Source organism: Barbus barbus (assembly GCF_936440315.1).
Source record: "Barbus barbus genome assembly, chromosome: 40".
NCBI classification, from domain to species: Eukaryota; Metazoa; Chordata; class Actinopteri; order Cypriniformes; family Cyprinidae; genus Barbus; species Barbus barbus.
This window is the reverse complement of record NC_136718.1, coordinates 13,038,645-13,065,308: the sequence shown is the minus strand read 5'-3', so window position 1 is coordinate 13,065,308 and position 26,664 is coordinate 13,038,645. Positions and strand designations below refer to the sequence as shown.

Here is a 26,664-nt window from a genome sequence, read left to right as displayed (position 1 = left end):
TCCTCAGTACAAAGCCATCATACGGCTTTGGATGACTTGGAATATACACTATATTGCCAAAAGTATTGGGTCACCCCCTTCTAATGAACATGTTTTAACTACTTTAGTAATTTCTATGAGTACAAATGATATTCTAGGGAATTGTGTGCTTCTAATTTTATAGCAACAGTTTGGACAGGACCCTTTTCTATTCTAACATGACAGTGCCTCTGTGTATAAGGTAAGGTTCAAAAAGACATGATTTATTGAGTCAGTGTGGAAGAACTTGACTGGTCTGCAGAAAGCCAAGTCCTGATCCCTGCTGAACACCTCTGGTGTGACTTTATATGCAGACCTTGAGCCAAAAACTCATCACCAAACACCAATGAATTGTACAGACAATGTTGGGACACCCCCGTCTTTAGAACAGAAAAAGGCACTAACAAAACTGTGGCAACAAAGATGGAAACATAATTCCTGTATTTAAAAATTGTATTTCCATCTCTGTTGCAACAGTTTTGGACGTGTCTAAAATGACAGTACCCTTATGTACAAGTCATTGGTGTTTGGTGATGAGTTTTTGGTTCAAGGTCTGCATATAAAGTTACACCAGAGGTCCAATCAAGTTCTTCCACACTGACGGAATCAATCATGTCTTTTTGAACCGTGCCTTATACACAGAGGCACTGTCATGTTCGAGTAGAAAAGGGTCCTGTCCAAACTGTTGCTATAAAATTAGAAGCACACAATTCCCTAGAATATCATTATATACTTAAACATTAAGATTTGTACTCGTAGAAATTACTAAAGTCGTCAAACATGTTCATTAGAAGGGGGTGACCCAATACTTTTGGCAATATAATGTAGCATATGAGTCATATGAACTACTTTTAAGGTGCCTTTTGTCATCATTTTCTAAGCGTGACAGCTTTAGGTCACCAGGTACTTTCATTATATAAAAAAGGCAGCACGAACATTTCACTAAACTTCTTTTTTTATTCCAAATAAAGGTGAGTTTTCATTTTTGGGTGAACAACTTCAATTATATTTTTAATTATAACGCAGTTTACGGTCATTAAATATGCTAAAACCGCTCTCATGAAAGACACGACAGATTTGTTATGTGCACATATGAGAGGACTGCTTACTTCACATTGATGTTTGCACAGACGAGCATGTCATTCAGGAGGAAGACTTTGCGCTCCTTAGACTTGAGGACTTGACCTTTCTCACCATAGACGGTCTCAATCAGTGTCTCAGACAGAATCAACTGCTTCTGATCCGAGTTCAGTTGCTGTTAAAAAAATAACAGTTTTAAAAAGTAAATGAATATATCCACACCATGACAGAACACTTGCATCACCTGCATGTCTGGGCTCTTCAGTTTAGATTCTTGCCTTTGAAGTAATGTGTTTTGATTGATCTTCATCATCTTAATTTAATTCCTATTCTCACTCTAAAAACCTTGAATGTAACACATTTGAAACTGAACAAATACAAAGGTTAGAGTGATGCAACCTTTGGGGATTCAAAAACTGCTTATTTGCATATGAAGGTGAGATATACTGTATGTGTGTCTTGTAGCTGCTGAAGGAAGTGGGAACGCTCTAGTGCAGTGGTTCTTAACCAAAGGATGAATTAAGATGATCAAAATGAATTTATTATTATTATTAATATAGCTAATATTAATATACAAAAAATCTGTCGTTTTTCAATCATCATATATTAATTTCAAATCTGTCTAATGTATTTTTATGTTATTTATACATTTATTTTTAGATTTATTTATATATTTATGCATTAATTTTTTTTAGAATTATTTATTCCCACGTGTATTTATTTTTACTTTTCCGTGTGTAACATGGAAATGAGGAAGGTGGTCCTTGTGTAGCTTCAGTGCATCATTGGTTGAGAGCTCACGCGTCGAATCGTCAGGCCAGTTAAGCGATTCAGTTTCAATTCAGAGTCCAGATTTTCAAATAGTTGTATCTCAGCCAAATATTGTCTGATCCATCAATGGAAAGCTTATTTATTCAGCTTTCAGATGATGTATAAATCTCAATTTTCGAAAAATTGACACTTAAGACTGGTTTTGTGGTCCAGGGTCACATATGGCAGTATAAACAATATGTTGTCTTTTTTGCTATAGTTGCCTTTATACAATATTTTCGGAAGGGGGTCCCTTGCGCTAGCAGATAGATGACCTCAGAGATAATATACATGAAATGAAAGTCACAAAACACAAAAATTTTGATATAATGGGGTCTTTAATAGCTGCTACTAAAATTACTTTCACTGACAACCCGCCACCCTGGCAAGGAAACATCTTTGTCAAAGCGATTTCTAGAAAGAGGAAATGTGGAAAATAGCAGTTTGATCACACTGACAGCTCATGTCCTTTCACACTGCCTGCCAAATTATCTTGTAAAGCCAAATCATTGTGTTTTTTGGGTTGGTAATGCTTTGAAGTATCCCATGTTGTGTGCAGTGCGGTGGTCTCTGACCTTACTGAGGTTACGGTCACTGATGCTGCGTGTGAGCTGTTGGATTTCAGCGAGCTGCTCGGCCAGCCGTTTCTGCTCGTTCAGCTTCTCGGCGAGAGTCTCGAGCTCAGTGAGGGCCAGCTGCAGCGGCAGCCTGTCCTGATGCCCCACAGGGGTGTTTTTCAGCATGTCCTGTGAAACACAGACAGATATGTCTGCATATATTCAGTAATTACTACCTAATTTGTCATTTAGCCAACACTTCTGTGCAAAGTGACCTACAATACACTTATTACAAGGTCCTTTGCAAGCAAATGATGTTAAGTGGCATGCTCAAGGCCACAAAAACCATGAGCTGTGGGATATACACAAATAACAATCCAGTTACCACTTTAGAATTTTACTTTACTCAGTTAACATTTGTTAATTCTATTTCATGGTGGCCTTTCTGTAATCGGTCTAATTTAGCTATTTCAGCTCATTTTTAACTGTAGTCTCAAACACTTTTTAAACAACCATGCTATAGTACACTCTCTGTACAAACTCAAATGTCCCAGAAAAACAGCCTGCGGTGAAAGCTTCAGCACCCCAGACATTACATGCAAATGAAGTCGTTGAATATAAAACTGATTTAATGACAAAAAAAATGCAGCACTTGCAGAACTTGACTTTTGCTTCTGTAGTAAAATAAGTAAGTCTTAAATAAGTAACCAGCATACAAAAGGGATTTCATCAGGGTTAAGTTTGACATATTTAAGCATTATCTGCACAGTATCACATCATGGTTTTGATAGTAAGCACATGCTGTGTGTAAATTGAATATGCTGTACTTGTACTCTGTCTTTCAGTTCTGAGGAAATTCCACCATTATAAAATAGTTAAACTTCTTATTTGTCATTCGTCATTAGGTTTGTGTGTGTGTGTGAGAGAGACAGAGAGAGTGTGTTTAGAGCTTTCAGAGTACTAACCTGCAGTAGGAGTATGAACTGAGGAAAGCGCTGAATTGGTTTGACCATCAGGCCATAAAGAGTGATTCTGTCTGTACTGGCAGCCTGCTTCTTCTGCAACCCAGAAGAACACAAAAACAGGTCAGAAAAGACAGGTACTAGAATGGAAGTACATTTTTATACTTGTAAGTGTAAATGCAAGTACAGCTTTCCCATATAAAGTGGTGAACAATTAGGAGCGTGTTGAGAAGTTTACCTTGAGAAACTCCAGGAATGCTGGCTTGGACATACAAGCTTTCTTGATAAGAGCCATAGCATTGGTAAAGTTGTTGACATAGTCGCTGTACACATCTAGCACCATTGACTTGGAAAACTGGAGGATATGAAATCAACGATCAGCTCAGTGGCAGACATAATAATCCACAATTCAGACATAACATAAGATCCATGTACTTTGAGACCCAATGCTCTGTAATCTATACACTTTTGGAAAAAAAGGTACAAAGCTGTCACTGGGGCAGTTAAACATCTTTATATCTTATTTATCCCTAAATGGTACATATTAGTAATTCAACGTTACCTAAAGTGTATATATTATTTGAAAGGGTACTATAACTGTCAATATGAAGGGACTATTTGCAAGATTGTTTTGCATTTACTGATCAAACTGTCTTAAACGTTATGTGCTCAGCTGCAGAGCACAGTCTGCGTGATGCAGAGGAAATTAGCACACTTTAAATAGAACTGCTGACTATAGGATGTTCCGATTTTCCATCTGCAAAGATCTCTCATCACAAAAACAAAAGAAAGTGAGTCATGTTAGGTTATAAATACAGAGCATTATAAAGTCCAGCTGACTTTGATAAGCGGATCTGACAACCCTTATGCAAAAATCTTCATCTTAACGTGAAAGGGAAAACAAAAGGTTATATTTGTGGCCATACAAATCAGCTGGATCAATGCTATGCAACTGTGCAGTGTTTCAAATCAAAAAACAAGTGTGAAAAAATGAGAGGCGAATCAATGAAATCTTAAAAAGAAACTTCAATGAACAAAAAAACAGAAGCTGTAAAACACACAACAAATTGAACATTTTAGTAAAACAACAGGAGACGTACTGAAGCAACAAAAAGGTCTCCGATTTTCTCAGTGTTATCCCATTCTGCTACACGGGAGGCCAAAGCAATCTGAAACATGGAGTGACACTGCAGGATCTCCTTCAGCCTATAAAAAATAGGCTGGATTTTCTTCAAGCTCAGGATCCGGGGCTCCGCCTCCATCAAAGGCTTCTTATATTCCTAAAATATAAATTCAGGTGGTAGGTATGAGTGATTCTGGTCAGAATATTCAGCTTGGGTTTTAATATCTCCGTTGATTTAAATAAAAATAAAAAAACATCTGTTTTTGTCAGTTTAATATAATACAATAGATTTAACAGCACAATAAGATAAGGGTGTATTCATAAATTTTGTTTTTGTCTTTACCCTGCTCAAAAACAGCAGGCCTGCAGTCTGCCCTGCCCAAGAAGCTTAGGATGGAGTCAGTTTTAATGGTTTTAGAGGGGTTTTGGGCATTTGTCAACTGCTCAGGCTGAGGGACCAGATGGCTAACCTGCTTAAGTCCAGCAGGGTATATTTTCCCTATTGTGTTATATTCCTAATTTTTCCCTCCTTTACACTTTGTTAAGAAATTTGAGGAATATTTCTGTTTCTTACATTCAGAATCCTGATAGAGTATTACAGTCATATGTATTGTCATGATTGTGTCACTGACCAGCAGGATCCTCTTGAGTGAGTCTAAGTAGCTTCTTTCACTCTGGATGATAGAGCCAAGAATATGACGCCTGACAACCTGTGACATACAAAATAATGCAACATAGAAATTTGAATTCAATTAGGTTAACTGACAGCAAACCAGCAGCTTAGTATGCTCTTATGCATACCAAGGTAGCAGTAAAATACAGTAAAAACAGTAATACAGTTAAATAGAACTACAATTTAATTGTTTTAATATATTTTTAAAAGCCATTTATTCTTGTGATGCCAAAGCCATTACTTCAGTCTTCAGTGTCACATGATCCTTCAGAAATCATTCTAACACACTGATTTGGTGCTCAAGAAACATTTCTTATTATTATCAACGTTAAAAACAGCTGTGCTGCTTAATATTTTTGTGAAAACCCCAAAAATAGATACATTTTCAGGATTCTTTGATGAATAGAAAGTTTTAAAAATAAAGAACAGCTTTTATTTAATTTTTTTTATAACAATGTCGTTGTCGCTTTTGATCAGTTTAATGATTCCTTGCATAACAAAGGTATTAATATCTTTCAAAACTAATACAAATCTTACTGAATACAAATATTTTTAAGGTCGTGTATGTGAATATGTCATAAATGAGCAGGACAATAACTGACAGTAATGTAGGCCGATTCACACTTAAGTACATACAAACACGCACCTGTTGGCTACTGAGTCCTTCTGGCATTGGAGAAAGTTGAGGTGGTGGATGTTTGAGTTCAGATACAGTCACATCCAGATATCCAGAATCTTCTTCTGTGTCATCTGCACATTGACAGTCAAAAGCACGGTTAAACTCCTCATTCCCACTAGCATCTACTATTCCAATACCCTCCATCTCGGTTCACTTCTCCCTATAGGTAAACACTATTCTGTAGCTCTGTAATAACATGCCACTTGCTATCTCAGAATAACTCAAACATTCAAAGAGGCATATAGTTTCTAGCATTGTTTCTGTACAGCAACCTACCAGGTGTCAGAAAAAAACACCAGAAACTAACAAGAGGAAATGAGTGTCAAAAAGTCAAACCTGTGCAGTCTTTTTTACTCAGGAAGGACACTTTTCGCATCATGGCTATTTTGGTCTTTTCCAGTCCATCTTTCGTGCCATTCCTAGCTGCTTTCATGAGCTGTTGAACCTATGGGAGGAAAGAGAGATCGGTTGAGTGCATAAGATGACAGCAAAGAACAAAATGAATCAGCAAAACAAAAAGAGAAGAGAGAAATTCCTGTTTGTGGATCAGTGTGTTCAGCAGCACCAGGACAAAGCCTCAAGGTCCCTCTCTGCTCAGTTGCAACACTCAGTGGATTTCGCGCGGTTTCATTTTCACTGTACAAAACTCTCTATTGTACAATGATTAGCATGATGGACATGGACTACTACATAACTACTGGCTGTATATGAATTTTGGTGAATAGCTGAAATTGCAACTAAATCTACATAATCTAGATTTAGTCCAATGTGTAATATAACACTGATCCTTAAAACTGAGACAAAACATGCTGCAGAGCTCCATTACTGCTTCTTCCATGTGCATTTTTCCTTGTCATGTCTTTGAAAGAAGTTTCCTATATTCATCCATTCTCAAAATTATAAACACATTTAAACAGTAATATTCAGAACTATTTTAACAAGTTAAAATAACCGTTTTCTATTTTAATATATTCTAAAAAGTCATTTATTCCAGTAATGGTACAGCTGAATTTTCAGCATTATTACTCCAGTCTTCAGTGTCACGCGATCCTTCAGAAATCATTCTAATATACTGATTTGGTGCTCAGGAAATATTTATTTTTATTATCAATGCAATGCAATGAAAACAGCTTTGCAGCTTAATATTTTTGTGGAAACCATAATGCATTTTTTCAGGATTCTTTGATAAAGTACACATTTAAAAAAAAAATGAAGTAATTAAACTAATTAAAAAATTTTACTAATTAAAAAAAATCTCAAATCAAAACAACTCCTTTATGGAGCTGACATGTTATGACAGAAAATATATGCACAGTCATTCATAAGTTTTGTCACGTCTCAAGTATCAGTGATAACCACACACCCACCACTCTATAATTGTACCTTAATGTCATAGTTTTGTTTGAGCTGGCCGACATCTCGAGCCCCTAACCGCATGGCTAGCTCACGCCTGGTCTGGACACACCGTTGCTTCAGACGTCGTACATCTGGGGAAATCTATATCCATTACCGCAAAGCCATGTCCACAGGCGGTACGGGGGGAGTGGGGGTTGAAATATATCAGTGCATAAAGAAAGATGGCAAAAAAGAGGGGAGAAGGAGGAAAACAATGAGATTGAGGGAGTGACAAACACAGACAGGCAGTGATAACATCAAGGCCAACAACAGAGGGAACTGAAGATAGACATAACGGCGTGAAGAAGAGAGTGAAGCCTCAGAGAGTGTCTGTCTCGGTTCACGGTACTAAAACTTCACACATCAAACAGCTCTGCTACTCACAAATTATTTCTTAAACAGAAGTACCCAAGTTTAGACTGCATAAGGCCAAGTCTGGTTAGTCTAGTTAAGGCTTTCTGTACCTGTTTTCATGCATGATGTGCAACAATTGTGAATTAAGACCTGATCTTCTCAGCATGCATCAACAGACATTAACTAAGAACAGGAACAGGGTAAAACCAGCAAGGAAGGAGAACTGAAAGAAACCGAGTGCCAAAAAAAATCCTTTCCTTTTTTAAAGTTGAAGTGTGTAATTTCTGCTCTACTAGTATCACTGAACAGAATTAGCATAAATAGTGACTGTTTTCAAACAGGATTCAAACATGCTCCTATCTGCCACTGGTCACACAAATCAATAGCCCCGCCCCTACACACACGCCATTGGCTAAGCTAATGCTGGGCAGCATGAATAGAGCACTGTTTTGATATTGCTTTTGACTTTTGTTAGTGATTGTGCACAATATCGAATTTATTAATTTGATTACTTATTTAGACAGTTTTGATAATAAATGGGCAGTGTATTTGTACCTTATTGCGGGTGGGCTGCTTGGTCTCGCTGTCTGACTGCTCATCGTAACTCTCAAACTCACTGGAGCCCCAGCCGTTGTCTATCAGTCCGGACTCGCCAGACCTCTGCACCTCCTCGTAGATCACATCATCCTCTGAAAAATAATAAAGAAAAAAATTATATGAGGCAGGAGGAAGTAAGATGTCCTGAGTCAAGAAACATCTAAAACGGAAACATACTGTACGTGGGTTGGTTGGTACAGTCAAGTTACTACAGAGAATTTCCTCAAACTCATGAATGCCCCTAGTGAGTTCAAGTACCCCGTTCAATGGCTCAGGCTGGAAGATCTGTCAGCTTCCTTAGAGAATGTATGTCTATTTTTGTGTCAGATGTTTCTTCTAAAAGTCCTTATTGCAGATATAACAGGCCATATAGTTTGCCTTTGGAAATTTTGTTAAGAAAATGTCTGAAATCTGATTCCTGGTTGTAAACATTGCAAATCTGTGAATGGTTTGTAACATTTGAGTCTTTTGAAACTAATCTAATCGGAAGAAAAAAGATAATGCCCTGGAAAGTTTGTGAACCCTTTAGAATTTTCTATATTTCTGCATAAATATGACCCTAAACATCATCAGATTTTCACCCAAGTCCTGAAGCAGACAAAAGAGAACCCAATCAAACAAATCAGACCAAAATATTTTCTTGTGAAAAATTATCCATTGTTACATATCTTTGCATTGCAAAAGTATGTGAATCTCTAGGATTAGCAGTTAATTTGAAGGTAAAATTAGAGTCCATCTGTTCAGAGGTGTTTTCAATCAATGCAATAACTATCAGGTTTTATTTAAAGAACAGGCATCATTTAAAGTCTGATCATGTTTGTGGAAGTGTATCATGGCACAAACAAAGATCTCCGAGAACCTTAGAAAAAGGGTTGATGTTTCTCATCAGGCATGAAAAGCTTACAAAGCAATCTCTAAAGAGTTTGGACACCACAAATACACAGTCAGACAGATTGTGGACAAATTGAAGAAATTCAAGACCACTGTTACCCTCTCCAGGAGTGGTCCACCAACAAAGATCCCTCTAAAAGCAAGACTTGTAATAGTCCACAAGGTTGCAAAAGACCCCAGGGTAACTTAAGCAACTGGCCTTTCTCACGGTGGCTGATGTTAATGTTCATGAGTCCACCATCAGGATAACACAGGATAACAACCATTGTGTGTATGGCAGAGTTGCAAGAAGAAAGCCACTGCTCTCCAAAAAGAACATCACTGCCCGTCTGTAGTTTGCTAAAGATCATGTGGACATGCCAGAGGGCTACTGCTGAAATGTTTTGTGGACAGATGAGACCAAAAATGAGAAGCGTTATGTTTGGAGAAAAGAACACACTGCATTCCAGCATAAGAAACTTATCTCATCTATAAAACATGGCTGTGGTAGTATCATGGTTTGAGCCTGTTTTGCTGCATCATAGCCAGGACAGCTTACCTTCATTGATTGAACAATGAATTCTGAATTATACCAGCAAATTCTACAGGAAAATGTCAGAATATCTGTCTGAGAACTGAGTCTCAAAAGAAAGCGGGCCATGCAGCAAGACAGCGACCCTAAGCACACAAGTGTTTCTACTAAAGAATGGTTAAAGAAGAATAAGTCAAAGTCAAAGTCCAGACCTTAAAGGGATAGCTCACCCAAAAATGAAAATTACCCCATGATTTACTCACCCTCAAGGCATCCTAGGTGTATATTACTTTCTTCTTTCATATGAATCCAATCGAAGTTATATTAAAAAATGTCCTGGCTCTTCCAAGCTTTATAATGGCAGTGAATAGGTGTTATTTTTCAGTAGTCCAAAAGAATTTAAAAAAGCACATCCATCCATCATAAAAAGTGTCCCATACAGCTCCGGGGGGTGAATAAAGGCCTCCTGAAGGGAATCAATGCAATAAATAAGAAAAAGATTCATATTAAAAGCTTTCAAAAAAGCAATCTCTAGCTTCCGATAACTGTCATTCCTGCGTTCACAATACAATGCCATTCCGGCGGATGACGTAGGATGCAGGAAAGTGACGAATGCGGAAATTTGCTTTCTTTTTATGATGGATGGATGCGCTTTATTTTACTTCTGGACTACTGAAAAATAACACCCATTCACTGCCATTATAAAGCCTGGAAGAGCCAGGAGATTTTTTTAATATAGCACAGATTGGATTCGTCTGAAAGAAGAAAATCATATACACCTATGATGCCTTGAGTGTGAGTAAATCTTGAGGTAATTTTCATTTTTGGGTCAGCTATCCCTTTAATCCAATTGAAATGTTGTGGAAGGAGCTGAAGCAAGCAGTTCATAGGAGGAAACCCACCAACATCCCAGCAAAGATTCACATACTTTTGCAACGTACAGATATGTAACACTCTTTTTTTTCTCAATAAATAAATGACAAAGAAAATATTTGTGTCTCATTTATTTGATTCGAGTTCACTTTGTCTACTTTTAGGACCTGTGTGAAAATCTGATGATGTATTGGGTCATATTTATGCAGAAATATAGAAAATATTAAAGGGTTCACAAACTTTCAAACAGCGCTGTATTCATCTCAAATTTCAATTTCAATTCAAAAATTCGATTCATAATTTAAAATACACGTACACTGAACAAAATTATAAACGGAACACTTTTGTTTTTGCCCCCATTTTTCATGAGCTGAACTCAAAGATCTAAGACTTTTTCATGTACTGTACACAAAAGGCCTATTTCTCTCAAATATTGTTCACAAATCTGTGTTAGTGAGCACTTTTCCTTTGCCGAGATAATCCATCCACCTCACAGGTGTGGCATATCAAAATGCTGATTAGACAGCATGATTATTGCACAGGTGTGCCTTAGGCTGGCACCCGGACAGCTGCTGCAACAATCGGTTTACATAACCAAAGAATTTCTGCACAAACTGTCAGAAACCGTCTCAGGGAAGCTCATCTGCATGCTCTTCGTCCACATCAGGGTCTCGACCTGACTGCAGTTCGTCGTCGTAACTGACTTGATTGGGTAAATGCTCACATTCGATGGCGTCTGGCACTTTGGAGAGGTGTTCTCTTCACGGATGAATCCCGGTTTTCACTGTACAGGGCAGATGGCAGACAGCATGTATGGCGTTGTGTGGGTGAGCGGTTTGCTGATGTCAACATTGTGGATCGAGTGGCCTGTGGTGGTGGTGGGGTTATGGTGTGGGCAGGCTTATGTTATGGACAACGAACACAGGTGCATTTTATTGATGGCATTTTGAATGCAGAGATACCGTGACGAGATCCTGAGGCCCGTTGTTGTGTCCCAGTTCTTGCATGGACAGCATACTCACCGGACATGTAACCCATTGAGCATGTTTGGGATGCTTTGGATAGGCGTTTATTACAGCGTGTTCCAGTTCCTGCCAATATCCAGCAACTTGTGCACAGCCATTGAAGAGGAGTGGACAACCTGATCAACTCTATGCGAAGGAGAGGTGTTGCACTGCGTGAGGCAAATGGTGGTCACATTTGTAAATTTTTTGTAAATTTGCCATGAATTGTGCAAGTGACTCTTGACTCTCACTAATGAAGAGAATATAGATCAACCAATTATAAACCAATTCTCTGAAATAGCTCAAAGGTGCATTTCATGACCCTTCAATTGGAAAGCATATATAGACAGAGGACAACACAAAAGTTACAAATTCTGACGATGGATGACCATCCAGAAAACGATCAGGGTCAACAGCCGAGAGGTAGAAGAGGAGTAAGGATGCATGGAAGTGCACAGAGGCAAAACAGAGGAAGAGGAAGAAGAGGCCAAGGACAAAGGTTCATATCAGATGAAATAGTGTTGTCAATCATGGCCTTACAATGGCTGAAGGGTGCAGCAAAAAATTGGGAGATCGACCATATCCTCAATAATTCAAACATTTTGAAACAGTCTCTTTCAATCAATATCCCATATACAGTAATGTGTAAATTTGTACTTTTGAAAGGAAATATGGCATACATAAGAAGTGCAGCCTTCTGCATTTTTCAGTACAGTAATTGTCATTCAGACTGTTGCCATAGTTTACATCAGGTAATACTACTGTAACAGAGTGCACTGTTACACTTCACACTACTTTACGTAATACATTCGTACAAAAATAAATGTACTGTATAAATACAAATGTTCATATTTTTTTTCTTTCTATGTACTATTGACTCTTCTCAACAAATATCAGATTTTTTTTATTTTTATAAAACCTTAATTTCCATGGTTGACTGTCATGGTGAAAAAACAACTAAACATTTTGACCAGTGTGGCTCACACGATGACAAAAATATTTTATATTTTGGTGGCCTTGGTCAAATTACTGATACGATAACTAGGTTTTGAAGCATGAATTCAATGTTTTGGGTGAGTAACTACATTTTGCAAACATGCAATAAAGTTATGAAGTTCCAACAAACAGTTGTGACATTTGCGCTCACAGTTTAGAGAATGTTAAGATTGTTTCGAAAAATGTGCCAAAGCAATTGAGAAAAACTGTAATAGCCTAATGATTTTTGGCATAAAAGAAAAATCAATAATTTTGACCCATACAATGTATTTTTGGCTATTTCTACAAATATACCCCAATGACTTAAGATTGGTTTTGTGGTCCAGGGTCACATATGAGAATAAATAAATAAACGCTCGCCATTTCACCTCACTGTTATCTTGAAGAATTATTTGAGATATTCAGTAGTTCTCAAGTGAGAATTTTCCTATGGGTGATGACATTACTGATCTGGACAGATGACGCCCAGTCAGACACTGACCTGCATCTGGTGGCATGATGTTCTCACAAGGCACGTCATCGTAGATAACCTCTGAGCGAGCAGGAGGAGCTGAGTTCTGCTTCAGTTGTTCAGAGACTGAATTTTCACCTGATTCAGGAACAGCTTTTCCTTGAGGAGCGAGACCTAGAGTGTCAACAGAAACTTCTTAATAAATCTAATAAACTATTACATAAAGGATAATAGACTTCCAATAGAACTGCTTGATGGATTCTTGAGCATATTCTAAGCACGGACAACAAGAAAAGGATAGGATACTACTTTAAGTGGGCTGAACATTGGTTTTAGGATCTAATTTTTAGCACAATAAATGCAAACATCATTTGATAATCACTCATCAGAACTTCAGCGATGTATTAAAAGAATAGTTCACCAAAAATAAAAATGTCGTCATCCTTTACTCACTCTCATGTCGTTCCAAACCTGTATAAGTTTCTTTTTTTTATGTTGAACACAAAATAAGCTATTTTGAAGAACCAAACAGTTGTTGGTCCCCATTGATTTCCATAGTAGGGAAAGAAATACTATGGAAGTAAATGGGGACCATCAACTGTTTGATTACCAGCATTCTCCAAAATATTTTCTTTTATGTTCAAAATAAGAAAGAAACGCATACAGGTTTGGAACGACATGAGGGTAAGTAAATGACAAAATTGTAATTTTTGGGTGGACTATCACTTTAAGCTCAGTGCAGGCTGAGAAAATGTTGAGTGCAAATGAAATTCAGCCCTGATTAACACAGAAAAGCACATTAAAAATCCTTTTGACACAGATTTGAGCTTGCATTCTGACAACAGTACTACAAAATAACAAACATACTCCTACACGAACGGCGGATTGACAATAGGCACCCTTGTCTGTACTGTGACAGTGTGTACAGACTTGTTGACAACCTCTTTTTACCTAATGAAGTCGCCTGCTGAGTCTCCCCCACGGGAACTTAAAATATCTCAAAGTGAAAGTTTCTTTAAACTGTTTAGGCCTCTGAATATCTGAAGGATATATCGAGACTACTGTCTGGGATGTCAGAGGGAGATCATTTAAAATTCTGAGAACACGTTAATTAGGAGTAGGTGTACAATATAAATAGCTTTCTTGGGAATATTCCAGGTTAAACCCAAGTTAAGCATCCATGGCATGTTGTTTACCACAGAAACTCATTTCTTATCTTACAGTTTGTAAAAATGTGTGAAAAATTATGGAAATCTATGGGGAACCAGTTGAATTTCTGGCATCGCACTTGCATAAGTGCATTTCTCTCAACATGTGCGGCTCAAAATTATTTTCTGCTATAATTGACATCATGTCACAGATGTTGTTGATATAGCTTTACTTGTATTGAACCCGGGATATTTTTATGGGGCTTTGTAGACGACAATGATTGTCAGCGTAATGTTGTACATATGTAAATGTTTCTACACTGAGGAAAAGGGTGTAGAAATGACAGCAGCAGGGAGTGGATATAGAAGCCAATTCTCATTAGTCATGGCACAGCAAAAGCCTGTATTTACAGTGTCAATACAGTGCACTACAGTAAGTCTATCTACAGCCTAAAACGTCAGTACTATGATGCCGTAACACTCCAACAAAAGAGATTTGACTGGGTCGCTAATTATTCCTGAATGCTGGTAAACAAAAGGTTCAAAGGGATCAAGACAAATCTAACTATGCTCTACATAAAGGATAATATACAGTCAGCTGGTTATTATTGCAACATAGACTGCTTATTATTACACGGCTACTGATCAAACAAATAAATACACTACGATTCAAAAGTCTGAGGATTTTTTTAAAGAAATTAAAACTTTTATTTAGCAAGGATGCATTAAATTTATCAAAAGTTACAAATATTTCTATTTCAAATAAATGCTGGTCATTTGAACTTTCTATTCATCAATGAATGCTGAGAAAAAAGTATCACGGTTTCCACAACAGTATTAAGCAGTCATTTTGTTTTGTTTGTTTTCAATATTGATAGTAATAAATCAGCAAATTAGAAGGATTTCTGAAGGAACTTGTGACATTGAAAACTGTAATGGCTGGTGAAAATTCAGCTTTGCCATCACAGGAATAAGTACAAATTTATAATATATTAAAAAGGAAAACAGTTATTATAAATTGTAATAATATTACAAGTTTCTGCTATTAAAAATGTTCAACTATAACATACAAAACAATCAGCTTAGCAGTATGACCAGCACTGCAACTATTGCAGCAATATTAATATGTAAATCCTCTGAGGTAATTATCAATTCAATTAATAACTGAGAAAAAAGAAGGTCCCAGTTGCATCTTGCCATGGGCGACATAGAATATTATGACATATCAGACGGCTGAAGGTGGGGACTGACCAATCAGAATCAAATATTCCAGAGAGCCGTGTAATAGAAAAAGGAGATCTACAGTCAAATACGAAAACGGCACAGCTATTCCAACTGTCCTGGGGAGTGGGGATTGTACCTTTATGCAGTCGCAGCGTGAGCTCTGAAACCACACTGAACCATTCCCGAGTGTGAACTGGGGCTGCACACACATAGCAGAGGCTGTTTAACAGCCAAGGGACACAGCTTTGAAGTCACTTCTACTATGACCGTTGAATTGTTGACGCTACCAGTACTTCTCAAAATCATGCCAAGTAGTTTGTTAGTTTACATGAAGTATTTGGAACATGCATACATTTGTTTCCAATGCAGATTTCACAATTTAGGAATATAATGAATTATATTGACAAGGGATTTTATATTCACTGTATGATTTTGTTTGCTCAATCACTTGTTTGTTGTGTTATTTGATTGGATTGCAACAGAATTTTCAAGAGAAATCTCCAAAGAATCTGATTTATTAGGCTGAACCAAGAGTGGACATTTGGCATGGGTGTGTTGTTTTCTTTCCCGTGAGATTCCTGTGGGTCTGGACTGGATTAGTCATTGCTATTTTTCAGATCTCTGATTTCCATGCTGATTTGTGCATTAGTGTGGATTTACAGGAAGGCATGGCACAGCCCCTACACAGAGCCACCAACCTGTCTGAGCATGTTTGTGGGGAGACTTCTGGATAGCTGTATAGAGGCACTCTGGCCCAAAATGTGAACCTGGAGATACATTTTCAAACAGATTTGTCAGATTTAAGCACTGAAATGCCTTCCCAGCCAGCATTTATTCCCAAACGCCATGGAAGAAGGCTGAATCACTGCTGAGCTTTGTTTCTGTTTTGTGAATCGAATCAATGTTGACATTGTAGTACGTTTACAATTTCAACATTGACTTAGTATTTTCTTAACTGTTTTTTAACAATGTCTAACATTAAACATTATTTCAAGGTTGTTTCAACATTTTTAACATTGTTTCGATGTTAATTCAAGGTTGAAACAACGACTGACATTATTTTAACCACATTTCAGCCGGCTGGGTGTTTGGACTCTGGGAGGGACACATTTTGGGAATCAGCATGGATATTGCAACATTGTATCAACTTGTTACATTTATCATTTTAAAATTTCATCATTGATTTATAAGTATTTTTTATAAAAGTTGTTTCAATGTTATTTGAATATTTTCAACAACTTTGTGTCAGCATTGTTACTACATTTTCAACACTTTTTCAATATTGAAACAAGAACTTCCATTATTTCAAGTTCAACCACGTTTCAGTGTTAACAGTCAGTCACTAGACGGCTGGTTATTTGAACTCTTGGAGGGACACATTTTGGTACGTCCAGCTAGTCCAAGTAGACTGCTTTAAATAGATTCATCTCGCAACATTTATAACCACAAACACTAGAGATATTCTCTTAAGTATAATACCTTCAGAAATGTTATTTCTTTTCCAGAAGCTTGCTTGTTCATCAGCTACTCGAGGCTCAGCCGAGACAGAACTCCTAAAACAAAACAGAAATGCATAAGTATTGAAATACTGCCCCGCCATGCTTATTCTTATCAGTCACTGTGTGTTAAGTCACATCACATTACCACTAGATGTCACCAGAGCCAGAGCAAGTTAAGAACTAATACAGTAGGAAATATGCTAACATAAAAGGCAAATATTCAACCATAGAACTATACAGTTAAGACAGAGTAAAGTCCTTTGGGGGACAAACACCTCAAACAGTAAGCCTATAAAGATTTATAGTCTCTACAATGACATCCTGTAGGAACAATAAGGTTCTAGTTGTTCAAGTGGAAAATGTTCGAGGCATAACACATAAAGCATACAAAATTCAACCCAAACATTCTTACCCATCAGGAGATTGTCTGGCCACTATCTCTGTAGGAAACACAGAAAGTATGTTTCATAATTTTCCAACAAACAGATCACTGATTCTTGGGTGCAGGGACAAATTAATTTACAAAAATGAGTTTTATCCCATGTTTCAAGAATCAGTGAGGTAATATAATATACAACATACATAAAAGCAGTCATATTTTGTTACTAACGCATACTGCAGTGCAGACTAACCAGAGTTTGCGGTGCAAGGATGTGTGGGGATATTTTGGTCCTCCAGACCAGCAAGGGTCTTTCCGTTTACCACCTGCTGATTATGCTTCATAGCTTGACAATAAAGTGCATTTGTGGCAGTTCTACCATTGGTATTTTCTGAATGCTCAGCTTCCACATGAGGAGTTCCTGACTCTTTATTCTCAGAGTTCTCCAATGTATTCTGCTCGTCTTCGCTGTCATCAAACTCAAACTTCTGGCCAGTTTCCTCATCTTCATCATCCTCTTCCTCCTCCTCCTGGGCCTTCTGAGTCACAGAATTGACCATGGACTCTGAAATAACAGAAAAATTTTCATTTTAACTGATAAAAATAGGTTAAGAACCACATTTTTACATTTTAAAAACTGCTGAGATTTAAATTCACAAACAAATCTGATATATATATATATATATATATATATATATATATATATATATTCATATACATGTGTATAACTACGATTGCAGACACACAGTCCAATGGAAATGTTCACAGACTGACTTTGATCGATCCAATATGGCCGACGGCTTATGTATAGAGGCCCACAGAAATAGGTGCTAATGAGGCATCTGTGCGCATACATCCACGTTGCTACTGTGTTCTGGGTGGTTGATTGAATGTTGCTAGGTAGGTGGTAGTTGGGTCTTTAAGGGTGGTTATTTGAGTGTTACTATGCAGTTGCTATGGTGTTCCGAGTGGTTGTTTGAGCATTGCTAGGTGACTGAAAAGGTTTTCTGAGTGTTTTTTTCAGTGTTGCTAGGTAGTTGCTAGGGTATTCTGATTAGTTATTTGAGTGTTTGCCATGTAGCTGCTAGTAGTTACTTTGAGCATTGCTGAGTGGTTATTCGAGCATTATTATGCAGTTGCTAGCGTGTTCTGAGTGTTATTTATTATTTAGTGTTTGAGGGTTGCTGTGATGTTCTGAGTGGTTGTTTGAGCACAGCTATGTGGTTGATAGGATGTTGTGAGTGGTTGTTTAAGTGTTTTCAATGTGAGTGGATGTTTGAACAGTGCAATGGCGTCCTGACGCTGCTAGAGTATTCTGAGTGGTTGTTTAAGTGTTGCTCTAGGATTGAAAAGAATGTTCTTTGTTTGTTTAAGCACTGTGATGGTGTTTTAAGTGGTTGTTTTGTTTTTGCTATGTGACTGACAGCGTGTTCTGAGTGGTGGTTTGAGTGTTGCTATGGTGTTCTAAGTGGTTGTATGAGTGTTGCTAAGGTGTTCTGAGTGGTTGTTTGTTTTTACTATGTGACTTATAGCGTTTTAAATGGTTGTTTGAGTGTTGTGATAGTGATCTAAGTGGCTGTTTTTGTTTTTGCTATGTGATTGATCGTGTGTTCTGAGTGGTTGTATGAGCATTGTGATGATGTTCTGAGTGTTTGTTGAAGCACTGTGATGGTGTTCTGAGTGTTTAAGCACTGTGATGGTGTTCTGAGTGTTTGTTTAAGTGTTGTGATGGTGTTCTAAGTGTTTGTTTAAGCACTGTGATGGTGTTCTGAGTGTTTGTTTAAGTGTTGTGATGGTGTTCTAAGTGTTTGTTTAAGCACTGTGATGGTGTTCTGAGTGTTTAAGTGTTGTGATGGTGGTCTGGTGTTTGTTTAAGTGTTGTGATGGTGGTCTGGTGTTTGTTTAAGTGTTGTGATGGTGGTCTGGGTGTTTTTTTAAGTGTTGTGATGGTGTTCTGGGTGTTCAAGTGTTGTGATGGTGTTCTGAGTGTTTAAGTGTTGTGATTGTGTTCTGAGTGTTTAAGCACTGTGATGGTGTTCTGGGTGTTTAAGTGTTGTGATGGTGTTCTAAGTGTTTGGTTAAGCACTGTGATGGTGTTCTGGGTGTTTAAGCGTTTGTGATGGTGTTCTAAGTGTTTGGTTAAGCACTGTGATGGTGTTCTGGGTGTTTGTTTAAGCACTGTGATGGTGTTCTGAGTGTTTAAGTGTTGTGACGTGTTCTGAGTGTTTAAGTGTTGTGTTGGTGTTCTGAGTGTTTGTTTAAGTGTTGTGATGTGTTCTGGGTGTTTAAGTGTTGTGATGGTGTTCTGGGTGTTTGTTTAAGTGTTGTGATGGTGTTCTGAGTGTTTAAGTGTTGTGTTTGTGTTCTAGGTGTTTGTTTAAGTGTTGTTATGTGTTCTGAGTGTTTGTTTAAGCACTGTGATGGTGTTCTGAGTGATTAAGCACTGTGATGGTGTTCTGAGTGTTTAAGTGTTGTGTTGTGATGGTGTTCTGGGTGTTTGTTTAAGAATTGTAATGTATTCTGAGTGTTTGTATAAGCACTGTGATGGTGTTCTGAGTGTTTGTTTAAGCACTGTGATGGTGTTCTGAGTGTTTGTTTAAGCACTGTGATGGTGTTCTGAGTGTTTAAATGTTGTGTTGTGATGGTGTTCTGGGTGTTTGTTTAAGCGTTGTTATGTGTTCTGAGTGTTTGTTTAAGCACTGTGATGGTGTTCTGAGTGTTTTAAGCACTGTGATGGTGTTCTGAGTGTTTGTTTAAGCACTGTGATGGTGTTCTGAGTGTTTGTTTAAGCACTGCGATGGTGTTCTGAGTGTTTGTTTGAGTGTTGTGATGGTGTTCTGAGTGTTTGTTTGAGTGTTGTGATGGTGTTCTGAGTGTTTGTTTAAGAATTGTAATGTATTCTGAGTGTTTGTATAAGCACTGTGATGGTGTTCTGAGTGTTTTGAGTGGTTGTTTGAATGTTGCTATATGATTGCTAAGATGTTCCAAGCAGTACTTTGAGTGTTGCGATGATGTTCTGAGTGGTTGTTGGAGGGTTGCTATGTGATAGATAGTGTGTTCTGAGCAGTGTTTAAGGACTGCTGTGTGATTGTTTTTCAAAAAAGGCCACCCCCTAAACTTCATTGTACATTACTACAAATGTGGATTTGGAAATATTTTTAAAAAGGTTTTAAGAATAGAGAATAATCCTGTACATCTACTGTGTTTTATTTCATGCACATTATGTTTATCAGTGTAACCACTAAGCCACAGTATAATCCCTAGGACCTGCCTGCTATGGACTGATTGCAATGAAACATTCTGAATTAGCATGCATAATGCAATTTCACATTAAAGCTTAAACACAACAAGCAAAAATGAGGTCTTTACGATTCAGTGCACATTCTGTATCTAAGCAGCTACATTTTTATTCCATTATGATGCCAGACTGAGTCAAAGAAAAGGCTCAAAAATATGTTTTGACCATAACATTGGAAACAAAACCCTTGCGAGTCATCAGATTTGTTCGGAAAAACACCCAAAACTCAGAAGCTAAAAGCCCAAACTTCCTCTCTCTGATAACACATACCACAAACATCGAACAGATGGACAAAATAATACAGATGAAAACAATCTGTTACATACACCAAAAGTGTGACTGAGTTGTGATCTGAATCCAGAAATAATAATGACAGCATATAACTTTTGCTGTAAACTACAAAGTCGAGTTAAGCAACAAAACATGACATCACTTTTTGGAAATTTCTGACCAGTTGTTGGAACATTACGTTTAGCAAAGAAGCCAAAACACAGTAATAGAGATTACAGACTCTTCTGCGCTGAACGGAGAAAAACAGATCATGTGATGAGCAGGATTACACATGTGACCATATGGTCTCTATAGAGAATACTCAACTGAAAGTACTTCATACTAGTAAATGGTTTCACCTGCTCCAAGAAAGTGGGCTGTGCAAATCAACAGTGTAACATCCAGTTACAAAGGAGAAATTCCCATGCTCACATTTCTATGTTTGAAATTTCTCTGCTTTAATTTCCCTCCAGTTTTTCCATGGTGCAGATTTACCTTGTAAAATAACCCAAATCGGTTACTCAAGTCAATATAAGCTCACATGACTTGAAAATGGCTCTAAAGGTCAGTAATCATGCAGCGCTCAGGCGCTCTATTCCTTTCAACAATCACTAAACCAACAAAACATTTGTTTACCGTGCCTCTTGTCCTCATCCCCTTCTCTCCAGCAAAAGTATGAGAACCCCTTAGACCCGGCCAGGTGGATTTTGGGTGAAACTAGAAATTTAAGCGACTGTCTCATGCAAGCAGTCTCCATGGCTGCAGGATAGTTGTGTGTCAATAGCAGGTGGCATATGGTGGAAGAATTGCTCTGCTGCAGCATATGGTCAGTTACCTTGAGCACTGCACAGCCCTCAAGCAGTTTCACAAGCTCTCTGGAGATTAAGAGGGTAATGCTGTATTCAACTGGGTAACTGTTTCAGAGTTTTACACACTGTACTGTTCCGTAATATACCAAAACATGCACGGGTCATTAACAGCCCTTATGCGGTCATTATGGTTTCTCTTTGTTTAAAAAGTGTGCACCCTAATGTGTCATGCACAGCTACCCTTTGTTTGGGCCTTGTTTATACCAGAGAGTTCAGTGAACAGTGTGATGTCACATGACGCACCTCCTTGAGCATCTTGGCAGGACTAGCAAATCATGACTAAGCCCCACTGGGCTCGGAAGATTTGATTTTGAATCATAGTATGTGGGTTAATGACGTATGAGTATCCACGATACAGAAAATCTGCTAAAAATCTAGTTTAAAAACACACGTCAAGTTCCTAATGTACAGTAATATATTCATGTTTATTTCATATGGTATTGAAAAACTTGTATACCATTTTTAATAAAAGTTTTAAAAAGTTTAATAAAAAATTTAATGAACCTTGAATAAATTTGCGTTTACACATCTCAATAATAATTTTCAAATGAAAAAATGGTAAAAAGTCATTTAAAAAATATAAATGATTAATTTGTTAATATCATTAACAAAAAAACAAAAAAAAAAAAATTAAAAATAAAAAAACAAATTAAAAAAAAAAAAAAAAATCGCACCGCATGACATTTTACAACCTGAACTAACTTTATCTTATAATAAAGGTCAAATTATCTCATATTTTAAGAGACTCATCGATGGTAACACAAAGTCATAATGTCCTGCAGCAGAGTTGTTATTGTTAACTAAAACTAATGAAGTGTTTTTGGTAAAAAATAAAATAAAATAAAAGCACTTAATTTAAATTAAAGCACTAAAATGATAAAGTGATAAAATTACTCAAACTAAAAATGATACATTAATAAAACAAACTAAAATTAAAATGAAACCTACAAATAAAAATAAAAGCTAATTATGGCATATAAATAATATTAAAATAACTTATTCTGCATGGGTCCGCTCTCTTTTAATTAATCAATTGATATTAATTACATTGTAGATATTTACATCAAGAAAACAATGAGCTGCATGATCCGTGTACGAACCTTTTTCAGGAGGGTTAAGAGACTGTGGAGATGCCATGAAGTTAATATGTAGTCATATCTGCACTCCTGAAAAAGAGAAAAGCTTTGTGTCAACACATGTATTCTAAAATGTTCACCTCAAATCCCCAAACACACACAGGATGGTCTAGTGAAACACAATGCTTTTAAACTGTAACACAACTAACACCACACCCCTGGATATCAGTGAAATATGACTTTTGCTGAAATTAAAGTTTTGCTGTTGTTCATGGTCAGTAAAGGTTACTAAAGGAGACTGGGTGAAAATGTTAAATTCCTCAACAGTGCGTGGCAGATCCAGGCTTGCCTTACCAGCTGAATCCTTTCACAATATCTCCTCCCACATTTACTGGGAAAGACTGTCAGCGTGTGTCAGAACAGCACAATTCAACCAAGAGGAATGACCGGAGGTTTATACAGAGAAATGTGCTGGAAGGACTTCAGGACAGGTTTAGTTACATCAGTCAGCATCAGTATTTATAATAGAATTAGTCAGCAATTTGTCAACCGCATCAGATATCTTCCCTCCCATAACGTGTGGAGGTAATAATGCCAAGGTAATGAGTTTAAACGAATACTGACTTTAAATGCACTATACTTTGCTTTGGATAAAATGACTGCCTAACTTCACAAAGTACTTGTAAAGAGTTTACCTAATTTCTTGTAGCAGCTGGAGGTCAGTGTGCTTGAATTATTCACTAGAAAAAACGGGCAGGGGGAAGACCAGGCTGAAACCAGTGAATAGACAAAGGCAAATAGCATATTTCCCACCTCGATAGACGCAGCAAGGTTGAATGGTTGAGAGTAAAGCACATAAGAGCTGCAGGCCCAATGAATGGCCCATCAACTCCTTTCAAATAAATAACACAGGCATCACCTTGGACACAGGCACAAAGACAGAGGCATCTGGACCTCCACACATATTAACTATCCATGGCCGCTCTTTTCGCATACACTCTTTGCAATAATATCCTTCTCCACTTCCTGGAGTTGCTATGTGAATTTACATTTAATCAATGCATTAGACAGCAGATCTGATAAAGTGAAGGAAGACAAGATTTTCTGATAAAACACTGTAGCTTTGAGGTTAAAAAATTACCAAAAGGAATGGTTTGATTCAAAATGGTCATCCCACGTGAGTCAGCTCATATCAAACCACTGGGAGGTAAAGCTGAAGGACGGACCATGAATCTGCTCTCAGATTAGCTTTAGCACGGAACTGACATGCAGATGTCAGATTACCTTTTAAATGTCACACATAGACCATAGTAAAAGCCATCCACTATTGCAGTCAAATGAAATGTAGCTTTGATGGAATGTTATTGTCCACCAGGCTTCTTAAATTTCCCTATTGGATCAATACGATCCATTTATGTCAATCTGTTTATCTGTCAAAATGTCAAAAGTAGAGGCCAGATTTATATTAATATCAATCATACAAGTATCAAATAATTATCACAGAATCTAAATCTCAAAAGAACAAAACAATTTCCCTGTAAGTGAATTTACAACATTCTTTCTTATATACCAATAATCTCAGTACATAAATCAGATGGCATAACGTGGTCAGATTATGCACCATCATTTTTTTTTCATCTGAGAGTGTGGATGATTTTTGATTTTTATCTACAGCTTCATCACTCACTTCCCCCCCAGTGAGGTTGGTTTTCATATGTAAAACAATACAAGCACTAGAATTTTAGCTCTTTTTCCAAAGAAAGACTTACTCACAAGCCTGGCTTTATGTCCCTTAAATGTCACCTCTCTGATATTGTCCTTATTGATCACAAGAAATCAATATAAATCCATTGTCATGTCTGCTCCCATCTTTGCGCAGTGCAGCCATCTGTGAAACAACCATTGATGACACCACTGTATCTTCCTCAGAAAGCACAGCAACTGTGAAGAGCTGATTTCAAATGTTTCTTTTAGTGAAGGAACAAGTTCTGAGACTCCCAGTCCATTAACTGACACAGCTTCTCCCACAAATATGAAAACTCTTCTCCCTCTATTCTTTTCCCTCAGTCCCTCCCTTTTTCCTTTCTTTGCACTCACTCCTTCCCCCTGCCATACATCAGGAGAGCGCCTCCCTGCAGTATGCAAATACTCAAAGAAACAACCAGCCAATGGCAGACCATCAGGCTTGCAATCCCACCAATCACAGGACAGCAACTTTTCTTTCAATAGTTCCATGCTGCTTGGGGGAGACACAGCATTGATAGAAGGAAAAATAGAGGCATTAATATGCAAGATAGACAGTACTCATGTTACGAACAAGAAGTTCATTGAAATAAATTAACTTAAGTAAAAAAAAAATTTTTTTTTCCTACTGTGTCAACAGGCAAAATGAACGCATATTTAATTAAATGTAATGGAATGTTCCCCTCTCATGTATATAAGACATAATGGGGAACAAAGACAAGTAAAATGAACAAAATAAAATTAATTAAAATTATGTTACTTACAAAACATGATATTGCTTAATATCTCAAATTTTATTTAGATTTTCCCCTCATTCAAGTTTTTTTTTTAATTATTTTTATTATATGTAGGGTTTTATTTTATATTGATTATTTTAGCTTTACATGAAGCCAAGATGTAAAGAGATAAACAATATACCCCCCGAGGCGACGGATCAAGAAACACCGCGGGAAACGCGCTGGGATCCGTGACAGACTCCGGAAAAGGGCTCATAGTCCTCCTCTTCCGAGCATTCTGCTCACAGATGTCCAGTCCTTGGAGAATAAGATGGACGATCTTATAGCCAGGATTAGTTTCCAAAGGGACATAAGGGACTGTAACATCCATTGTTTGTCTGAAACATGGCTTACGCCCTCGGTCCCGGACACTGCTGTGATGCCGAGTGATAACTTTTCTGTTTTTCGGATGGACAGAACAGCAGAGGCCGGTAAATCCAGGAGTGGAGGAGTGTGTTTCATGATCAACAAGAAATGGTGTGACCCCAGGAATATCTCCATTCTGTCGCGTTCATGCTCGCCTCATGTGGAACATCTTTCCATAATTTGCCGCCCATTTTATCTGCCCCGGGAGTTTTCATCAATCATTGTTACTGCCGTTTACATTCCACCACAGATAGACACCGGCTTGGCTTTGTCTAAGCTTCACGATGTGCTCAGCGGCTACATTAACAAACATCCTGACGCTGCCTTTATCATCGCGGGAGACTTTAACAAAGCCAGCCTCAGGCAGGTCATGCCGACCTTTTATCAACATCGTGCTATGCTCTCCGACGCGCAGTAAGAGCCGCCAAACACAGATACAGAGAGAGAATTGAGTCCCATTTCCCGCTCAATGACTCTCGACGGATGTGGCAGGGACTGAGGACCATCTGTGCCTTTGGAAACAATTAGAAATTAGACTATTAGAAATTAGACTATTACTATTAGAAGAAAACATCTTGCTTTTGTCTTGAGGACCTCAATTTAAATGCCAGTTGGCATTGGTTCAAATGAACCATACTGTATTATTTTCTAACATGCAACATGTTTAAAAAGAGCAACAAACCTACTGATAAAATAAAAAAACAAGAGTTAGCTTTTAAACAAGTACACATGCATACAGACATCATACCTAAAATGGAATTTAATTTCCTTTAATCCACATTTAATGTGCACATGTAATCTCAATCATTAACAGTGAATGCCTTGTAGAATGACTTTCTTCTCATCAACATGCAACAGTTTTATATTACATATGACTTTCTATAATAATTGCACAACCTTTTTTTTATTTCATATTGGATTTGTTTATCTGGAACATACAGTAGAATAGTCACACTTACCATGCACACTCCATGTTCCCTTTACCCTTTCATTTCAAAGGATACAGTTTTGCAAGAAATGTACAGAAGTTGTAGTCGGAAGT

General features: G+C 37.5%; 1 protein-coding gene across 12 annotated transcripts in view; it reads right to left on the bottom strand.

Moving 5' to 3' along the window:
• Nucleotides 1-24,811, bottom strand: part of LOC306859983 (rho guanine nucleotide exchange factor 10-like protein) — a 49,418-nt gene extending 24,607 nt beyond the window's left edge. For 2 of the 12 annotated variants that reach the window (XM_079401454.1, XM_079401459.1), the window contains exons 1-17: nucleotides 24,511-24,650; nucleotides 22,762-22,827; nucleotides 17,478-17,789; nucleotides 17,258-17,285; nucleotides 16,826-16,899; nucleotides 16,045-16,113; nucleotides 13,005-13,148; nucleotides 8,207-8,340; nucleotides 7,286-7,399; nucleotides 6,239-6,347; nucleotides 5,870-5,973; nucleotides 5,183-5,260; nucleotides 4,528-4,707; nucleotides 3,666-3,782; nucleotides 3,431-3,523; nucleotides 2,484-2,654; nucleotides 1,128-1,273 (exon numbers count right to left, since the gene is read on the bottom strand). In XM_079401454.1, coding sequence (XP_079257580.1) covers nucleotides 1,128-1,273; nucleotides 2,484-2,654; nucleotides 3,431-3,523; nucleotides 3,666-3,782; nucleotides 4,528-4,707; nucleotides 5,183-5,260; nucleotides 5,870-5,973; nucleotides 6,239-6,347; nucleotides 7,286-7,399; nucleotides 8,207-8,340; nucleotides 13,005-13,148; nucleotides 16,045-16,113; nucleotides 16,826-16,899; nucleotides 17,258-17,285; nucleotides 17,478-17,789; nucleotides 22,762-22,798 — 1,910 coding nt within the window. In that variant the 5' untranslated portion in view covers nucleotides 22,799-22,827; nucleotides 24,511-24,650. Of the gene's footprint in view, nucleotides 1-1,127; nucleotides 1,274-2,483; nucleotides 2,655-3,430; nucleotides 3,524-3,665; nucleotides 3,783-4,527; nucleotides 4,708-5,182; nucleotides 5,261-5,869; nucleotides 5,974-6,238; nucleotides 6,348-7,285; nucleotides 7,400-8,206; nucleotides 8,341-9,913; nucleotides 10,015-13,004; nucleotides 13,149-16,044; nucleotides 16,114-16,825; nucleotides 16,900-17,257; nucleotides 17,286-17,477; nucleotides 17,790-21,224; nucleotides 21,266-22,761; nucleotides 22,828-24,506 lie in introns of those variants that run through there. The other 10 variants (XM_079401463.1, XM_079401464.1, XM_079401458.1 and 7 more) reach the window with 9 other exon arrangements.
• Between the last annotated feature and the right edge of the window lie 1,853 nt (nucleotides 24,812-26,664).